The sequence below is a fragment of the Taurulus bubalis genome (genome assembly GCF_910589615.1).
Source record: "Taurulus bubalis genome assembly, chromosome: 8".
In the NCBI taxonomy this organism is placed as follows: domain Eukaryota; kingdom Metazoa; phylum Chordata; class Actinopteri; order Perciformes; family Cottidae; genus Taurulus; species Taurulus bubalis.
This window is the reverse complement of record NC_136596.1, coordinates 18365041-18385105: the sequence shown is the minus strand read 5'-3', so window position 1 is coordinate 18385105 and position 20065 is coordinate 18365041. Positions and strand designations below refer to the sequence as shown.

At 38.5% G+C, this 20065-nt stretch overlaps 1 protein-coding gene across 1 annotated transcript; it reads right to left on the bottom strand.

The window, feature by feature from the left end:
• Positions 1–2450: 2450 nt before the first annotated feature.
• piwil2 (piwi-like RNA-mediated gene silencing 2) lies at positions 2451–17289 on the bottom strand (the record flags this gene model as incomplete). Its single annotated transcript, XM_079222917.1, is given in 26 exon segments — positions 2451–2607; positions 3065–3172; positions 3616–3869; positions 5058–5163; positions 5383–5471; positions 5663–5779; positions 5893–5994; positions 6322–6510; positions 6966–7079; positions 7645–7785; positions 8413–8505; positions 8875–8904; positions 8907–8961; positions 9112–9300; positions 9826–9939; positions 10033–10106; positions 10109–10115; positions 10462–10583; positions 10763–10798; positions 10800–10881; positions 11203–11316; positions 12279–12351; positions 12500–12675; positions 13167–13275; positions 15513–15609; positions 17038–17289. Coding segments are annotated over 26 exon segments (3000 nt in total).
• Positions 17290–20065: the final 2776 nt, after the last annotated feature.

Genomic DNA, 20065 nt, shown 5'->3' with positions numbered 1-20065 from the left:
TGCACATTGTAACCCAGCGTCTGAGAAGCTCACTGGTTTGGCCCTACTGAAGTGTTGAATGGGCTTTACAGTGACGCGACAGCAGAGAGGAAAGAGAGAATAATAATCAGGGCAACTCCGCTGGAGCTACTCCTGTGGATTTAGGGACCACAGCGCCCTCACGCGGCTGAAGTTGGGATCTACGCAAACGTCAACTGCCCGGGCGGGGGTGAGGAGAGGAAGTTGTCATCGTTGCGCAGGAGGGGAAATTGAGGTGATGGGAGCAGGGTGGGGATGTTCAGGGGGAGGGATCAACACATGCTGACTCTTCCACGAAGGAATGTTTGGCTCTAAAATGACTCAAATATAACAATTAAATACATGATGTATACAGCTAGGTTGCAAATTAACCATGAACATCAAATATCAGAGAAAATAAACAGCATTAAATACATGTGTCAATAACCTAGATAATTATCAAAAGACACAGGTAAATATAACAATCTATGTTTTTAAACACTTATACTGCCATCTACTGGTAGAAAGGGGAAACACCTTTACTCTGCGTCTCCTACAGGCTCTGCGGTCACTCAATAAATACAGTGTAAAAAATAAATAGGAGTGCTTACAACTCTGCACACAAGCAAAACGTTGATTAAATGATATTACGAACTGTGTTGCATTAAACAATGCAACGATTAATTGAAACTTGATTATTGCTGTGTACATGAATATTTACTGTTGCAAACATGCTCCCATCGGCCCATGTTTATTTATTTATATCGATTCATTGATTTTCTTCTGTTACCTTGGTATGTGTTTGCATCATACTGTGAATAAGAATTTCTTGCCTACAATCCTATTGCCGTGGCTTTTATTTTGACAGACTCGCACTTCCGGTCACCTGCCCTGCGTCTCTCTTTAAAAGGAAAAAGAAAGACACTAGATACTTATCGGTAAAGACATCGGTAAATAGAACTAAATGTATGGTTTACATACTTATACTGGCCTGGGCCTCCTCTTCGCTCCTGATGTGACACATTACATATTTTATATTTAAATAAAATTAAAAAAAAGTGATATGACCTGTCCTTGTCAAAGTTAAGCCTCAGATATGAGGAACTCTAGCTGGGTTTAGATTAAATACAGAAACTAAAGCAGAGCAGGTGATTTTGTTCCAGATGACAGCCTATTTTTGATGGTCAGAGTCCACGATCTATTGACTCCATTAGAGGACAACAATGTGGATGAAACGGTGAACCAAATTCTGCAGCAACATCCCAACAATGGATACAAAATGATGGTTGGGCACTTGAATGCACAAGGCATATATACAAATGGACAGTAGTCATATTTTGTTTGGTGGTTATTTACCTATATGCTGGGATTTGGTCTACTTGCTGATTTCCTCACAATGTGGTAAAAGACAGCTTTACTTCGGTCCAGTCTGGACTTTGTGCTACTTTAGAATGTAGTGCTGGACTGGGGGATGCTTTACGTTTATGTTTTCTTTCAGTACACCCCATCTGTGCATTGTTTTGCTCCACACCCTTCCACTGGACCCAAGAAGGCGCAGGAAGTACTCTGTACCAGCACCAAACATAAATCATAAACGGATGAGGCATCAAAAAAACAAACCATCTCAAGCATTGCTCAAACATTCACTTCCCTTTAGATTGTACTACTTTAAGATACTTACTACCAAGTATAATGTATATCCAGAACGGTTACAAAGATAGGCTCATCTACAATTTTAATTAACCCATCAGCATCCCTGCAAGCCAGCCTTTGATTTATTCATGACGGATGGAGCAAATCCATTAAAGTTCTCGTACATAAACATCAGTTTTACATGTCCTGTGCCAGCATCGAAAAGATGAGTAAAGCTGGTTGGTTCCTTTGACTTTAAGTGGAGTGATTATGATGTTGGAGTGTCAGGGTTAGAGAGAAAGAGTTTCCCAGTAATTTAAGCTTTATTTATACCATGCATTATTATGCAGTATTATGGACATGCTAAATTGAAAGTTGTATAATGATACATACTGGGATCCAACTTTTAAACCTTTATAAACCAGTACAGAATTGTAAACAAAAATCTGACAGTGGAAGGGTCTGCACATTAACAAAACAGACTAATAATTATGCCACAATAACGGTAGCTAAAACATACAGAACTTGTCTGGGCCATGTCTCACTTTAAACTTAAAAGCATTTACCTTTTTTCCCTTGAAACAAAAATACACTTGTATTAATATGCCATACAATTATTCCAGTGATGAAATATGGTGTTACCTTTACAAAAAGAATTAGCTCTTTCATTATGGTATGAGAGGCAAAGCAGCCTTCCCAGAAACATTAGTAATAAAGGCATGGTCATTATCTACAGTATATTTTTAAGTCTTAAGTGACACGTCAATTATGAATCCCTCATAAAATCGGAGCAGTTTACTTATGGTAGTAACTGGTGCAGCTCAAAGGAAGAAGAGCTTGTCTGATAGCTGGATGGCTGGCTCTGAGTGCAGATACTGGCCGGCCAGGTAGGCCAGTTTGTGGGCATACTTGCATGGTCCTGGAACACGAATGGTGCCCGGCCAGTTCCAGTACAAATGGCACATCTTGTAAGTCAGCCTGGTGTAGGAACAAAGAAACAATGTTGAGTTGTCATACAGTTTATAAAAAGGTACACCTAGCTCAAACTAATGAAGTCTAATCCAACAGCCCTGAAATAATTCTACCTTTTATAAGGGTTATATTGTCTTGGGTTAATAATTTGGTGTGTTCATACACTTATTCAACATTTCATTGTTCTGCTTTAATTCTGTACAATAAAAACATGTACAGTAGTATCTAGTGTGTGTTTTAATACCTGCATACATCTCTACACCTTCTAGCCTTCTTAGCCTCCTTTGATATAATCTGAATCTCATAGATATCAACAACTGACTCACTCACTAACTCACTGACATTTACATGCATATTCAAAATATTAAGTTAGCAACAGCTCCGACTCCGGGTCACTTCAGGTGGCCTGACCTTTGAGGTGGAACAGCGCTATTCTTGTACTTGTACTCCCTACTACGAATACCTTTGCAAATGGTCTGGTGTGAGATTTGCTGTGTTGTACAGAGCGATGTAGTGTGTAGGAAGTCCACAGCCCTGACGACTGTGATGGGCCAACAGAAAGAAGTCCACCCTGAAAAAACAACAACAAAAAGTTAAGCATTGGAAAATGTAAATGGCCAACAGCAGACAAAAGTGCACATATTTACTGCTGTTGCCATCGGGTACAAAACGATAAGAAGAAGAGTCTCTTTTCTTCTATATCACCCCGGTCCTACACAACCTCCACTGGCTCCCGGTCAAATACAGGATGGACTTCAGATTATTACTCATCACTTACAAAGCCCTAATATCTTTCAGACCCCCCCACACGCCCCGTTGCCTCAGGTCCGCCGGTACACACTCAAGATCATCAGGGACCTGGGGTGACAGGGTCCGGTGCTTTGTTCAGCCCCTGCAACCCACCTCTGGAACACTCTTCCCATCCGTCGAGGCAAAATTCTCACCAATTTGAACAGGTACCACTAAGGGTTTTGTGAACGAACAAACAGACACAGGGTAATTTTGCTGACTGACCAGTCTGTCTGAGTGAGGGTGTGATCCAGAACGGTTCCAGGTGGCGGTGTACCGATACGGTTTGCAGTCCAGGCGTAGAAGGTGGTGTTGATGCGCTTTTGGACCACAATGAAGACCAGCTTAGGCTCATAGCTGGGGAAAGTCTCAAAGCATTTGAGCAACTGTGGGATTTCGTACTGCTCCACCATCTTCAGCTGACCATCTGACACTCCATCCCGATACACCACAATCTTCTCTGGCAGATTGTGGTTCACCTGAAGAAATTAACACGTGATGCGTCAGGTGTGGGTGATCAAATGAAATTCTTTAGGTGTTTAAAATAACCATAGCGTACATTGTCATTGGGAACTGTCTCACATGAGAAAACTCTTGAGTTTACAACAGAAGACTCCAAACAATAAAACTAATTTAAAAATGAAAGTTGTATGGTTCATGAGAACAATAATTTCAACAGGTGCAGATATATACTAGCATGATTTCAGTCAGTACAATATAAACATCGTATAGAGTTTGTATTTTGAGTATACCACAAGAAAAATACACTGAAATTTACAACTTTCTTCATTTATAAAATTTTCATGAACCGTTTATTCCCTCAATAACTTTAATGATGGATTAAATTAAAGTCAGAGAGGTGGAGAGTGTTAGCAGAAACACTTTTTACATAATTTATCATAATTTCCATTCAGTCACATGAGGCTGATTACTGAGTGTTGGGTTTGATGAGTTATGTCACTTAAATTTCGCCCGAAACATTGAGCGTAATAAATATATTCCAGTTTTCAAGAGAAACCATAATCATATTCTGGGTTATTTAATAACGTCACAATTATAATTTCAAAACATACAGATGCAAATAATTAATAAACAAGACAAACGCATAATAAGCAGGACACAGAACACAGTATAAATACCATACAATGTCTATAAATACTCAATGCAGTTTGTTACACAGGTAACAAACCAGCTACAGAGAGAAAACATCTCCTAGGGACTAAGACCCAAGGAAAAGACGCAAGTGAGGGAAGAGGGGATGCAAGACTTGGGATGTACCCCATGTCGGCTCAACTCACATTACCTTGAGGATTTGCGAGGTCGTGAGATCTATGCGACAATATATACTGTGGTGGAAACGGTATTGCCAAATCTCCACCGGTGGACACAATTCTACCGTCACGGGGTATACAAGGTAAAATTGCCCCAACCAAGCCTCCCAGTGGATACTTCAAAACACTAAACCAGCTGAGGGGAACAGAGGAGACTAAGGGGGATCATGGGGGGTTTTGGGCCAAAAAGGTTTAGGGTGTTTAGAGAAAAGGGGGGATTGAATTAAAATTATATATATTTTGTGTAGCCCAAAATCCCAAATTCGCCTCAGAGGGATTTACTATCTGTACACATGCATGAAAGACATTTATGTAATGCATGTTTCCAGTACTTACCTCGTAGTACTTCTGCAGTGCAGCCAGGAAGCAAACTCTGAAGCCATAGATCAGTTCCTCAGTTGGTGTCTGGAAAGTTACTCTGGAGTACCAGCGAGTCAGTGAGCTGGACAAGAAAAAAGAAATTACAACTATTAGCGCAAGTGAATGTTGCAAGAGAAAAAGTGAAATACCAATTTTCTATAGCACAAATCTGTAGATATGAGTATATTGTATATATATATATATATATATTTATTAAAAGGAAATTTGGGAAAACATATGAGGGAATCTGGGTAAAATAAAACTGTAGGTAGTAACAAATAAATTAAAAATAAAGTTTTACCTGTTCACACTCGCAACAAAGCCCATGACTGATTGGCGCGCTTTGCTGGTGTCATGATGGACATCAACTCCCACCACCATCAAGTGTTTCTAATAAATTGAAATAGAGGTCCATTATTTCCCCCATTGACTGCACATTTGAATAATCAAGTTTAAGTAGTACTGTGGTAAATATTCACAATTTCAATCACAGTAGTATGTTTATAATTAATATTACCTACCAGGAAAATCACAATTAAGATAAGGCACTCTCTTACGGCTATTTAAGATGTGATACTCACCAGAGGGACATTGACAGTCCACAGTTCTCCTCCTAACTTGCAGTTCATCTGCAGGAGTATCTTTTGGGCGATACTCTTCAACTTCAGTGGCTGGGAAATTGTCCGGATATTGATGGCCTGTGACAAAAATCTTACTTTTAACTGGTAGAAAATATTTTCAGAAGACCACCTTTCTTTTCCTCTTAATTCTAGACCACCCATGCACAACCACACGGACAAGCATTAAAAACCTGGGATGGGATGGGACTTTTGACACAGCAAAGCTTCTTGATGGCACTGTAGAGATCGTCTCTGTTGCCGACCATGATGGACACTACGAGCTGCATATTGGGCTGTAAACAGATAGGCAATGGTAAGTTACACTGGAAGGAGTTCACTGGGTCCAGACAGTCGTCATTTCAACATGGTCAAAAAACAAAAAAAACTGCATTTCTGTGCTAACATCACAACATTCAATAGTAATGACAAAGAAAGATGGATCCCTTGATCAGGAGGCAGCAGGCAAGGCTATATCACACACACACACACACACACACACACACACACACACACACACACACACACACACACACACACACACACACACACACACACACACACACACACACACAGAATAACTTACTTATTAAGCTACTTGTCTAAATCTTTTTATATCATACCTCATTGGTGAGCTGAGAGTGGATGCTCTTGACATATGTCTCAGTGCGATCATCCCTCAGTTCCACACGAATGGGTCGCTCCAGACGCATGCCAATAGGCCCAGCCACCTTGTTGAAGGTGGACACCAGCTCGTCAGCCTGCTCTGCACAACGGCGAGGGTAGAAAATGGCCCAGATGTTCAATGGGACCTAAGGGAGATAATTCAGTTGAAGAAAAAAGTAACACAGCAAGCCAAAATACACACCGATATCTGAGAATTAAGCCGACACGGATCACTAGATCATGAACTACGGAAAAAAAGGGCACAGGGTGGACAATGTTGCAGCCTTGCCTCCTCAACTTTCCAGTTAAAAAGTCGTAAGATAAAATATTCCTTTATTAGTCTCGCAGTGGGGAAATTTGCAGGATTACAGCAGCAGACAGGTAAAGTGCACACAAGACAAAATAAAAAGTAATATAAATAAACAGTAATAAAAAATACAGTAAGAATCCACAATAAGAATATGAGATATACAGACAGAATACATGTATTTATATTGCACTGGTTGAAGTGATTAAAGTGAATAAAGGGTGTTTTTTTGGTCTACTGGGAAGTAGGTTGTATTAAAGCTAAGTTCTCTCCAGACTTGTCTCCAACACTCACAGAGCTGATTGAAGCATCCCTAACAACCTCTCTGGACCAGGACACATCAGCACCGGGGGTAGAGGATGAAGACTGCAGACAGATGGTTTCAAGTGGAAGAACTCTACCTTTAGTCTGAAAGAGAGGAAACCAATAAACAATATACTGTCAAAACAAAGGGAGGAAAAGAATGGCCAAGGAATACAAGTATAAAAAGGAAGTGTAATATAAAAAATAACTTCCAGGACTTCTTACCTACCTACCTACCTATCAGACAGTCAAGCTGCATTTAAATATTGCACAGAGTCATATTTCATGTTTTTAAAACCTGTTCCTCAGGGCCAGACTCACTTCCAGTCAATTCACAGTTTGATGACTTGAGTGGGCTCTAGGTCCCTGACCAAGATTGTTAACCACTGCTTAAAAAAAAAAAAAAAAATTACAACTCTTTTACATCTTGTATTCTTTTCCTGTAGGGCTGACAAAAAGAGTGCAGTGTAGCATTACATGTAGTCAAATTTGACTATTGTTAGAATAAAGGGCATTTAAAAACCTGTACTCTACATCACTGTCTGAAAATTGAGTTGCATTGTTTGCAATATGTGGACTTCAAAAGCATGTCTCTTGACATTATAATTAAGTTGCCATTATAATTAAGATGAATTGAAAGTTGAAATAAACTTAAACAGCAGAGCCTCACCTTCATGATTTCTGAGTCAATGTCCAGTCCCCATTGACCGAGCTCCTTCCTACTATCAGGATTGGCGCTGATGTTCTTCAGAAGCTGTTTTAATGAGTGGGTATACTGCTCACCGTTCACATTGATGTGCATGTTCAGGTCCTACAACACATAAAAAAACAAAAACATTTTAACTGAATCTTTTTCCACAAGTTCTTTTATTAACAATATTTTCAGATCTGTATCTCAACATTTCATCGGTCTTAGGGTTTGAGAAGTGGGGATGATAGTGTCTGCTGGAGATGATATTTCTCACCTTCTACAGTGATATAAAACAAGATACGCTTCATATCATTTGCCCATTTGGACTAATGTTACAGTAATTTGACCACTAGCGAGCTGGATGTTGACAAAGCTGTTGTAAAATACCACTGGTTGTTATTTGAGTTGTCTACATTAACAGTCACTGGTTCAAATGTATTTTCTGGAAGAAGCTTTCTTTTCACCTCAACCTCTTTTAGGCAGAAACTAATCTAATCTAATAAGGGCTAACCTGGTTTCATGACTTATTGTGAAAGGTAAGAACAGAACAGTAGGGGTGGATCTGGTATGCGCAGCCTATGTCAAGGTTGAAAGGAGTAATTGGACTTTAACGTAATATTCCTGCTCTGTGCTAGTGACAAAAACTAAAGTTTGAAAAAAACATATTGATGTGTGAATTTATGGCATAAAATGACTTTGGGTGTGTAAAGGCCTGTGGAGAAGAAGACATTGTGTTGACCGATTTACCTTCATAGATCTGAAGTCCTTCCTCATTTTTTCTGGGATTCCCGTCATAAAAGAAAGCTCCGGTACTAGAAGGATCTCTCCAGTAATGATTTGCTGCAACAATTCAAAATGATGTCATTATCTACACCGTGTTACTGCTCATATATTTTTGTTATATCATTTATTTTTTGTATTATAATGCATCTGTTGGACATATAAGCAAACTACAGTATCATAGACTGTTATTATGTAGTATGGAACAAGTATTACTGAGGCCTGGTAGGTTGTTTCAAGCATAAGCCATCCTTTATTGAAGTAAAAAATAATTCATTGTTAGACTTACTGTAGCCACAAGGTGGCATTCTGATACAAGAATTCAGGTCATGACAGCTGAGTAGTCTACTGTCCAGCTTAAAAAAAACTACACTTGTGTCTTGTGTGCATTTATTATGTTAACATAACTGATGCTGAAGAGATTTTTACCTTCCCTCCTGGCTTGGACCTCTCCTTTGGCCCGATAGCATGAGCAAAGGTTGGTCCATCTCTTTGATTGCGATCCCGTAGTTCTTGCTGTTAAAAATGTGCACGCCCGTGCAATGGCAATAATTAAGAGTTTAAAATAGCGACGACTTTTATTGCTGCTCTGAATTTCAAATCACAAATATATCTGCTATATTTTCCTCCTCAGTTTTAAAGAGGTCATGGACTGAGCAACCTCACCTGTAGTATTCCACAAAGGTGGTTTTTGTGCCATCCATCAAAGTGAAGGTGTCTTTGGGTGATTTGTCCCATTTAATGGCATCAATGCGGTAGGTGCAATTGTTGTAGCGGGTGATTATAATGTTGCCGATCAGCTCTTTGGTGCATTCGTCTTGGAAGTTCTCTTTGGTTTGTTGGTACAACGTGTTCCTAGCAGACAGACAGCCAAGGCCAAAAGGTCAACGCTTTTCCATTTTCAGTGGAAATAGATTTTTATAAATAATCTATAGATGCAATAATATGCCTGTTGCATTTGCCACTGCCCTCAAAATACAACCCCATTCCCAGAGGGAATGGTTATAGTGGTTGAGGGTATTTATAGTTCTGTCTCAGGACAGATGCACTAAGAATCTTATCTTACAACGTGGTATTCAAATATGCATGACTATATCACAGAATATGACATTCATATAGCTCTGAGTGGCTAGGTCATGCCATATTCCATGTTTAAAACTTGTATTGTACATGTCTACAGAGGACAGACAAAATGAAATAAAAGATGCATTCTGTATTTTATAAAGAAAATTGAGTACTACCCTGGAGCATTCACAGCTCATTGTCATTATTTTTACAAATATAAGTGTCCTAACTATATTACAATTAAAATGTATGATTTATATGAATTTTTCTGCAAACTTGCCACCGTTTGTATGTTGATTTGCTGTGTGAACTCACATGACATTCAGCACCGAGTCATTTCGCAGGACTTTGTGAGACACATCCACATTTAGGTACAGGCCTCCATCTGTGCGCTTGATACCAGTTGAATAACCCGGCCACACTTGCAGCCTACAAAAACAGGCAAACAGGATAATGAATGGACTAGATCATAATATAAGCTGGCATATGCCCTCTGATGTTAAAATGCAATTCAGTACTAACCGATGTTTTCCAAGAATGACTGCGCTTTCTGGATCGTAGTGATTTCGACCCACCAATTTCAGGCCCGATGATTTTTCATTACCCTTGAAAAAACAAAAACAACACATCAGTCATGTCCTATCATTTGACCATCCTAATAAGGAAAAATGGAAATGTTCTAAAGCAACATGGTTGTGTCAAACAGATGAGAAATAACATCTCAAGGCAAGACATCTCAAGGCAAAATTGTAGACACAATGTAGACATTGTGTCTGCATTGCTAACAACACCCTTGAACTGTACATTATTGATGATACAGTACTGCCTCTCGTGCCTTATTGCTCAAGTATAAAATATTGATGCAGATGGGTCTAATTTGATTTGTTTACAGCCTAAAACATAAGTGGTCAATCTCTGATAAAACAGAGTAAGAGACGTTTCGTGAAATACCTCCTGAGCACCACATTGTAGAATGGAATGCATAGATCCGAGTTGGGTGGCAAAATCTTGGTCATCTGGATTTTTATTTGTATTTCCTCATTATCGGTTCGTCTCACACTTTTAAGAACCACCTGCATGTCATCAAAATATTATGCAAAAAAGCAAACAAAAAGTAATCCAGTGTTCTGTTCAGCAATGTGAGAATGTCAGTCATCTACATAATTAAAATCAACTCAAAATGTTAAACTTTCTTCACTTAGGTTGAAACACCATATTCAATTAGCTACACAATACAGTAACTGATACCTACTTCATTCAGTTTAACAGGCAGGAAGAGTATGGAGCCCATCAAAAGCTACCACTTCTCCTGTGACAGAGCGGTGATCTTTCATCATGCCATAACGCATTCCCATCGACTCAACATTTGGACTGAAAGATATTGAAAATATTCATGACTTTCAAGAACACATAAAGCACTTTTCCAAGTACCAGTATAAACTGACATTGATTCAACAAACAATTGCTTTGAAATAGCCATGCGCAGAGCATGTCTCCGATGGGATTTTATGTCATTTCAGCATTGGTTGGCCATGTCCATTTTTGGTTCATAGCGTAGTTACATTTTTAACAACCTAACATATAAAGTCATTATTTCACGGGAAAAGGTGGCTTAAACTTTACACATTTATTTTTTGTAACTGTGGTGGTTGCTGAATAAAGGAACATAAATGTATGACACAAGATACTTACGTAAATGTAACATGATACTGATAAACCGCTTCATTCCTACATCGAATCGGGATGTGGTTTGAGCCAATATTTATAGGCGTTCCTTTTGTTCCGGCCTTGTTATTAGGTGGCTCACTGGCCGGATGAGAATAGAAATGGACAAAAAGATCATTTCAGCACAAGACACAGTCAGTTACTTTTTGAGAGTGTGTGTTATTTTCTCTGTCTGTAAAGCTTAATTGAAAAGTGGCCCTGGTACAATAACTTCATCTCAAAATACAAGCATTGATGAAGGCTGACAAATCAAATTAATCATATTTCACCTTTCATCTGGAAAATGTTGCACTTTAAAAAACCCACAAAACTCAGTCAAAGGCCTGCTGACAGCCAAAATGCACTGTATTCTCTATGCATCTTTATTTCTAATCAATAAAAGGGTTGAATTATATAATTACAAAACAATTTGTTAATATAACATTTTGCTTAGTTTTGCACTGGCATCTTCAGTTGATAATATGTATGGAAGAATAGGTGAATATGTTATGCACAAACAAACAAAAAATGTACTATATATTTGAGCCAAAATATGTACTATATATGAAAACAAACTATTTACTATGTTTACACAATGTGCATGTTTCAGTTTTTATAACAAGAACAAAAGATGTACTCTGTATGTATGTACTATGTACTCTTTACCAGCGCATGGTCGTGTGTTGCGTCGCGCAGAGTAAAACTGAACAGCTAATCTGATCTGACTGAAAACCGCAATTGTTTTGCAGTGTAAGGTGGGTAGGTCCTAAAGGATTTCCTGAGTGTTTTCTAAGGGTTAAGTAGATTTGATAGATTATATACTAATAAAAACACAACTATGAATATGATATTCCTTTTCTGCTGATAGATCACCTAAATCATTCATAGTTGTATTTTTTGTAGGCTACTACTACAAGGTAATACAAATATTTTAACAATAGAAATGTTTTTATTCACACAAACTCCTACTCCTGCCATACCACACAATATTAAATTGAACAATTGCACAACCCTAACAGGCGATGTTTGCTACCGACACAGGTAAATATAAAAACTAGACTTACCAGACTTTCTCCATTTTCAGCTCAATCTTTGCCGTTGCAACAGCAGAAGCCAGAACCTCTTGAGTGGTGGGCCCTATGGGGTGTGGTCCCTTCACATTATTAGCATTTTAAAATCTTGTCCCTTTTCAAAAGCTCTTGTCACTCATATTAACTAAATATCATAACTTTATCTTTTGCATCATTTCATGTATTCTCAGAATCAATTTGAAAGTTTCCCCTACCTGTGTGTGAATCTTGAGTTTGTTGTACTACTTGTTGCTCAGAGGCTGGAGAAACAGACTCAACACGACTTTGAAGAAAAGTAGGAAGAGCGCGTCCTCTTCCAACTCCAAGGTGAGGCATTGCTGCTCTTCCAAGCCCCACCATCGTCTGGGGGGAAAAACCTCGGCCATGGAAACTGGAACAGGTCAAATTACACTGTTAGTTAGAGTTGTATCTGTTTTTTTAATTTTGACAATTAGTGCAATAATAAGTTATAAAACAATGTGTCTTAATTATGAAATCCATTTAGCTATATATATATATATATATATATATATATATATATATATATAATATATATATATATATATATATATATATATATATACACACACATACATACATATACATATACATATATATATACACACACATACATACATACATACATACATACACACACAGTATATATTAAGACTGGTCACGTTTTATTGCAAACATTTTTGTGGCCAAGAAGCCTATGATGGTGAAAAACCCATGAAGTTAGCGACAAACTCAAGACTATTATGATAATGTATTTTGTACAATTAAGTTTTTTGGAGGAGATTATAGTTTGTGGTGCTATTGTATTGTACAAACAGGTGTTTCTAGTATTTAGTGCATGTCTGTTAATACACTTCTACATACCTACTGCCTCTGCCCATCACCTCTTTAGGTTGGCTTGCTGGGCTGCTGATGAGACCTACTGGGGTACTTTGCAGCTCCACATGAGCAAAATCTCCAGCTCCTCCTCTTCCTACAACAAAATGTAACAACTCAGTACACATGGACATGTTATGGGTTAAACCTGAACTGTCAGTTGATCTGAATGGATAATCGTGTCATCCCATTGTGCCCGAGTCTTGGCTGAACTCACTCCCTGCCTGCCTTAAACTGGTGTCTCTATTTGAGAAAGACTTAATTTACAAATATTAATGTTTAAATGCCTTTTAAGCAACTCCGCTAACAGAATAAGAAAGAGAAAACAAAGTGTGCACATGTGGACGAGCCCAAGCAAATCATTTGAAATGAAGTGTATCAAGTTCCTTCCACAGCATGCAGTTTCTCAGTGCGCCCCGAAAGGATTTCCAAAGATTTATGCATTGTAACTAATACTATTAGTATAGTTTAGCTGTAACATTGTTGCGTTTACCTTGTCAAGTCATTATTAGACATCAATGTACTACTAGGATCTACCATTAAACCGGGGCTGGACCCAAATATTTGGTTATCGTTTGTTGGGTAGGTATTCAGTTTGTTTTAAAATATGTATTTCTCTGCTTAATTGACTTGAATAAATTGTAACTTAAAAATTAGTAAAATCAATCAAGTCGACTTGAGCCGAAGTTGTTAACTTCGAGGCTAAGCCCTTCACTTTAAACAGCAGGTAGCAAGCAATGTCTAGTTTTAGCATTTAATTGACAGACATGTTGCCGAAACTGTATACAATGCACTGCTACATCTATACTATTACTGCTAACTTCATACTCGTCGTAACACACATGGCAGGCGGCCAGCTGGCAATACACTAGAGCAGGGATTCCCAAAGTGTGGTGCGCGCACCCCCAGGGGTGTGCTGCCTCTAGGGGGTGCGCGAGAGGAAAAATTTAATGGTGGTCTAATGGTGTAATAATTAATAATTAACAATTTTTAAAAAATTAAGTAGGATTTTTTCATTATAAAAATTCCCTTTGTAAGATTTACATTTAATTACAATTAAAAATGTACAATTTAATAAATAGATGCACTTCCGGTCCGGCCGCCAGACTGTCTTTTACGTACACACTAGCTAGCCTAGCTTGTGCACCTAACGTCAATTCATTCATTCAGCAACATCCATGAAAATATGTTAAACTGGCTGAAATCGGGGAAGCTGTCAGGTGGGACATCTGAAGCTATCAGTAATAAAAGAGGAGAGGGACAGAGAGAGAGTGAGGAACCGGAGGCGAGAGAAACGGAGAGGTGCGTTGGGGAGAGACCGGGAGAAGAAATCGACCGGGAGTCGGAGAAAGAGGAGACGGAGCGGGAGCACAGAGGCCCATCGCGGAGTCAAGGTGAAAAAAGAGGAAACGAGAGTGAGCATCAGACTGGGAAAAAAAAGAGGAAATATGATAACAATTATCTGGGTCTGGGCTTCACTTGGATTGGCAATGCAGATTGCCCGAAGCCACAGTGCGTGCTGTGCAGTGAGGTTCTGGCTAACAGCTGTCTGAAGCCTCTTATTTGCGCCGCCACCTGAACACCAAGCATGCCAGTGCAAGTCAGAAGCCCCTTACATTTTTTAGATCAAAATTGGAACAGTTACAAAACAGCCAAAAACAATTGCAGTCTCATTCATGTGTTGGGTCTACACCAGGGATTCCCAAAGTGTGGTGCGTGCACTCCTGGAGCCTCCTTTTTTTATTTATATCTGTTTCTGAGCCTATGCATGTGCCACTCTTTGTTCTTTACGTGGCTTACTGTGTTTAAGTAAATAAATGTGAAATGCAATCTGCCTCTGAGCCTGTGCCCTCGCCATCCTTATTGCTCTTTAAAAGTGACGCCTTGTGTAACTGAAATTTATACAGCGGACTAAATCTTGTAACAAACGCCACGCGCGAGCAAACAGTTCTCGCATTGGTCCGATTTTATGCGGCTATAAATAGGCTCTGTTGCATTTTTTTTTTTAAGGTGTGGGGGTTGGGGGTGCGTGAACCCGGTCGGGATGTAGAAGGGGGTGCGTGGCCTAAAAAGTTTGGGAACCGCTGCACTAGAGGAAACCTTGATGCCAGCTAGACACAGCTGACAACCTTGCAGCTAAATTAATTGATGCGGTGAAGACTGATTGGGAAAGTGGCAGCAGGGGTCCACAACAATGCACGTAACACGGTGGCTGCTAATTCTTCTGAAACTTCTAAATTAGCATCACTAGTCACATGTCCCTAGAAGCCTGTCAGTCTAATGAGGGGTGAGCTAATTATCCCTCTCAGGTAAAAATAGCTTTTTAATACTGACCCAGTGGTGTCGTTCCTCTTCCCCATGAGGTCATTGAGGACTCAATGCCTATTCCTCGAAACATTGAGACCAGTGCTGATTTTGGACCAAGGGTAACCTGTAGGCAGACAAAAACCTTAGCAGCTCTTAAAAGGGATAATTTAGGTGTTTTGAAGTGGGGTTGTATGAGGTACCTAGCCATAGTCTGTGTATTATGTACAGTAGATGATAGTTGGCACGTCCCCAATTAGGAGAAACAGAAGCAAAGCAATATATTGCTGTCAACGAGGGCAGCAGCAAAATGTTCCTAAAAGGCCCCCCACCTACATAAAACCATATAGGATTATATCACAGATTGCAATAAAACCAAAAGTTGATTGTGGTAAATTTCCATTATCGTGATAATCCTAAATATTGTCACAGGTGACTTGAAGCTATCACGGAGGATAAGTGAAAAATAGAGCTTGATTTACAAAAAAATTAAAAAGGGTATTTATAGAGCTTTGTGGCTCAACAAGGGACAGCGAGTGGTGGTCGAGCGAGCTAAAGAGTGAATGAAAAGAGCAAGCGGCATTGGGGAGAACAAAGCACTGAATCAGAGGAAAACTGTATTTTCCGATTGTTTCATTGCGGTTAAATTTTAAAGCACACAAACACAACCCACACCTCCCCACAACCCTGCTCAAAGGCTCCGTATGAACAGATTTTGAATGAATGTCGCTGAAGCAAACATTTTATCCTGTTGGCTTGACTTCGCTGTGTTGCTGCCTCTGCTTGTGTGTCTCTTCCCCACTCTGGGTCAAACAAATGCGCAGAGGAGAGAGACGACGATGTGACTTGGTTGCTTTGTTTCTATAAAAGACCCAACCTCACCTGTGTACTCTTATTGGCTGGGGGATTCACACACTGCCCAGAAATGTGAGAGGGATTATTTTTTGGAGTTTATTTTGTAGGTAAATGCTGCATAGTATAAAATACAGAAATTATCATGCAAGAAAGAACACCATTGTTAAATGTACCCTTTAGTTATTCATCAAGAACTACATACCTTATTTTAGATTTTGTTCACACAAAAAAGAATGTTGACGACAAAAAATTTGTCTTGGGAAAATGGAAATTTATTTCTATATTTTTTTTCTTTGTATTCTGTGTCATTTTAAAAGTTTGAAGCATATTTTTATGATTATTGGGATAACATTTTTTATTATATTTGGCCAGGATAACCATGACGGGAATTTCTCATATCGTCCCATGTCCAGTGTACGTTATATATTTAGAATATTTTCTAGAGAACTGGAACATCTGTACTTGAGCACAGATAACTTTCACTTGAAGTTCAGTTCTCCGTCAGAAAGGGCTGTCTGATGGCAAGATAGAGCCGTGAAAATATTCTAAATATATTGTATATGTATTAATTGATATTGCCTTTTATAAGTGAGCTTCGCTTTTAGATAGCTAAAATAAGTTTTGTTGCTGCCCCCGACCACAGTAGTACACTGTTAATATCCAAACTGAGGACGTACTATCAAAGGTCAACCTTACTTACCTTTGAATCACCTGCTTGGAAAAGCAGCCCTCTGGCTCGGCCAACCACAGGGTCAGTAGTTGGTAGAGTTACTCCTCGTCCTTGTGGTGTATCGCCAAAAGTGGGAAAACCTCTGGCTCGTCCTAACCCAGGCCCTTCAGCAGAGAGCAGCAGCCCTCTGCTACGTCCTACAGCCAGCTCCTGAGGCTGTAGTTCCACTCCACGTCCCAGCGAAGGGACACCCGTCAGTGAGGGAGGCTTATTTGGATCCATTTGTTTAACTGATATAAACAGTCAACACAACAATGGGTTGACTGCAGGAATACACTGATAGGGTAAAGTTAGCAGTATGTCTCGTTAGTGGCATTCTACAAAAAGAAATAATGCACACAAAAATGTTATGACAGGAAATGCTTTACGCATCAAGGCTTGGTCTAAATAAAATGTTAGTCAAATACGATTCTGGCTTTCAACAAATATGAAAAGATAAGAGAAAAAAATATTATTGTGCTGGATTCAGTTTCACAAACATGCTCTAGTTTTGTCTTGTGCTTTTAAATCCAGCGCACCCCTCCTTTACTTTAAAGCTTTCTCTGAGGGACTGACTGGAATACGTTTTGTAATAAAGTTTACTAATAGGTTGAATATATGATCAGGAGTTTTTAAGGTTCAGTTGTAGCAGTGAGTTTCGATAGATTTGATCCGATATATTTTTTCAACATTACAACAGTTTGTTCATATTATCATTTTATTATAACGTACCAAACGCGTGTGTGTTTGTGTACAGGGCTGCAACCAATGACTAGTTTGATAATAGTTATGGGTCGACTAATCGATTAAACGATTTTTTAAACCAACATTTTATAAAAAATACTTTCGTTTTGTTATGTTCAATGCTTTTACTACACGTAAGGAATGCACTGAGAAAAAGTAAAGTTAACATACAAATTCTAAATTTCTCATTGGTCTGTTTTTTTTATTTTATTCAATTTTAGCATCTGCCGTTTTAATGTTATGCTTTTTGTAAATTCTATAGAAATAAGACGCATTATTATTATTATTATTATTATTATTATCACATTGATCAAATATTGCTTACGTTTCATTTGTGTACAAATACATAAAGGATGAATTGACTGATAGCATGACATACATTGCTTACGAGAAATAAGGTTAGCTAACATAGCTTTTGAGAAGTAATGGAAAGCTCTAGCTATATTATCGAGATGCCAGACACTCGCGGTAAGAATGACTTATATTTATACATTCGTTAACTGCCGTGAGCTAACTTAGCTATCAAACACTGGATTGAACTAACTAAGCGATCGCGTTGTTAACGTGACACCACAGTTAGCTAACTAGCTAAAACAGGAGCTAACGTTAGCTAACTGACAACACGTGTTTAAGGAAATTACACAGAGAACGTGACAACCACGAGACATTAAATGAAACCGAAATACGGCCAGACAACTCAACGTTTTAAGTAAATAAGAAAACACTGTTCGAGTGCGCGAAATATACAAACAACACTCTAACATATTAAGAGGCTATGTCTCTCACCTGAAACAAGGTGTCAATTCCGCACTAAATTAATCCACTTAAGGATTCAACGGATGCATGGATAGTATTTTCCCTCCCACATCCTTATTGGATACTCAGATTAATTCTGACGCGAGGCATTGGTTTACAGAACTGTCAATCTTTTATTGTTCATTTACGTGACATTGAGGAAGACAGTTTTGTCGCCCTCTGGCGGTTACTACCTGGCACCTCAGGCATTGGTGCAGGTGGTGGAAACGCAATTAAGTACATTTACTCAAGTACTGTGCTTAAGTACAGTTTTGCAATACCTATATTTTACTGCATTTCCATTTCATGGTACTATATACTTCTACTCCACCACATCTCAGAGGTAAGTATCGTAGCCTACTTTTTGGTCCACATTTATATGACTATATATATAATTATAATAATAATAATAATAATAATAATAATAATAATAATAATTGTATTTATAAGCACATTTCACAGACAAAAGAGGTTGCAAAGTGCTGTTTATGTATATGACAGATTTAAAGCATACAAAGATTAGATGAACTAAAACATTATGATGTATTATAATAGGTTAAGCAACCTAGCACTATATAAAGTAATTGCAATTATCTAAACCTTTACCAGCTAAAACAATTAAGCACAGGTTAAAAACAATTATGAAATGAGCCATAAGGACTACTGTTACTTATACATGTTGATGCTAATACTTTTGTACTTTTACTTAAATAACCATTTTAATGCAGGATTTTTGCTTGTAACCCAATATATCTCATAGACGTTGTAAAATAAGTATTTACTGTGGTATCATTCTTCCACCGCTGAGTGTTGCAAAGGTGAAAAATGTGTGCAATAATGGGAAATCTGGGTCACTTGATGACAATATTATCTGTCTATTCATGTCAGGGACATGCATGTCCTGTAATAGACTTTTAATGGAAACTCATGAGATATAAGTTCAGTGAAAGTCAGGGTGAAGTAATGTGCAAAACCAGCTGACAGATTCTAAAACTCATTTCCAACATTAAAATTGCATTTGGCCTGGTTGTAGTCTTTAAACAAGTATGTCTGGACTATGATTCAGCATTGGCATGTTTCATATTCACACAGTTCATATACATTTGAACCTGGGAGATACATAACCAACTGCTGTTGCAGCCCACTTAGGTCGCTGGGGCAAAAGTATCTTTGTGCACCTTGGTGATGGTGGATATTATATTTTACAGGCGTAACCATATGGTGGCAATACATCTAATTTACTAATATTTGTTTTGACAAATCATCTATAATCCTACATTAAGCTAAACACACTGACTTTTGTAAGCAACAATTACACAGAAAAAGTGATTGCTAGAAGCAATCTTCTTGTGACTCTGACCGACACCTAAAACATCATGAACAATGTCCATATTCAAAATGCTTGAGCCAAAGGTAAACATTACTGTATGATTAAACAGGTGGTCTCGGTTGTCTTCTGGGCAATTACCCACATTCTGTA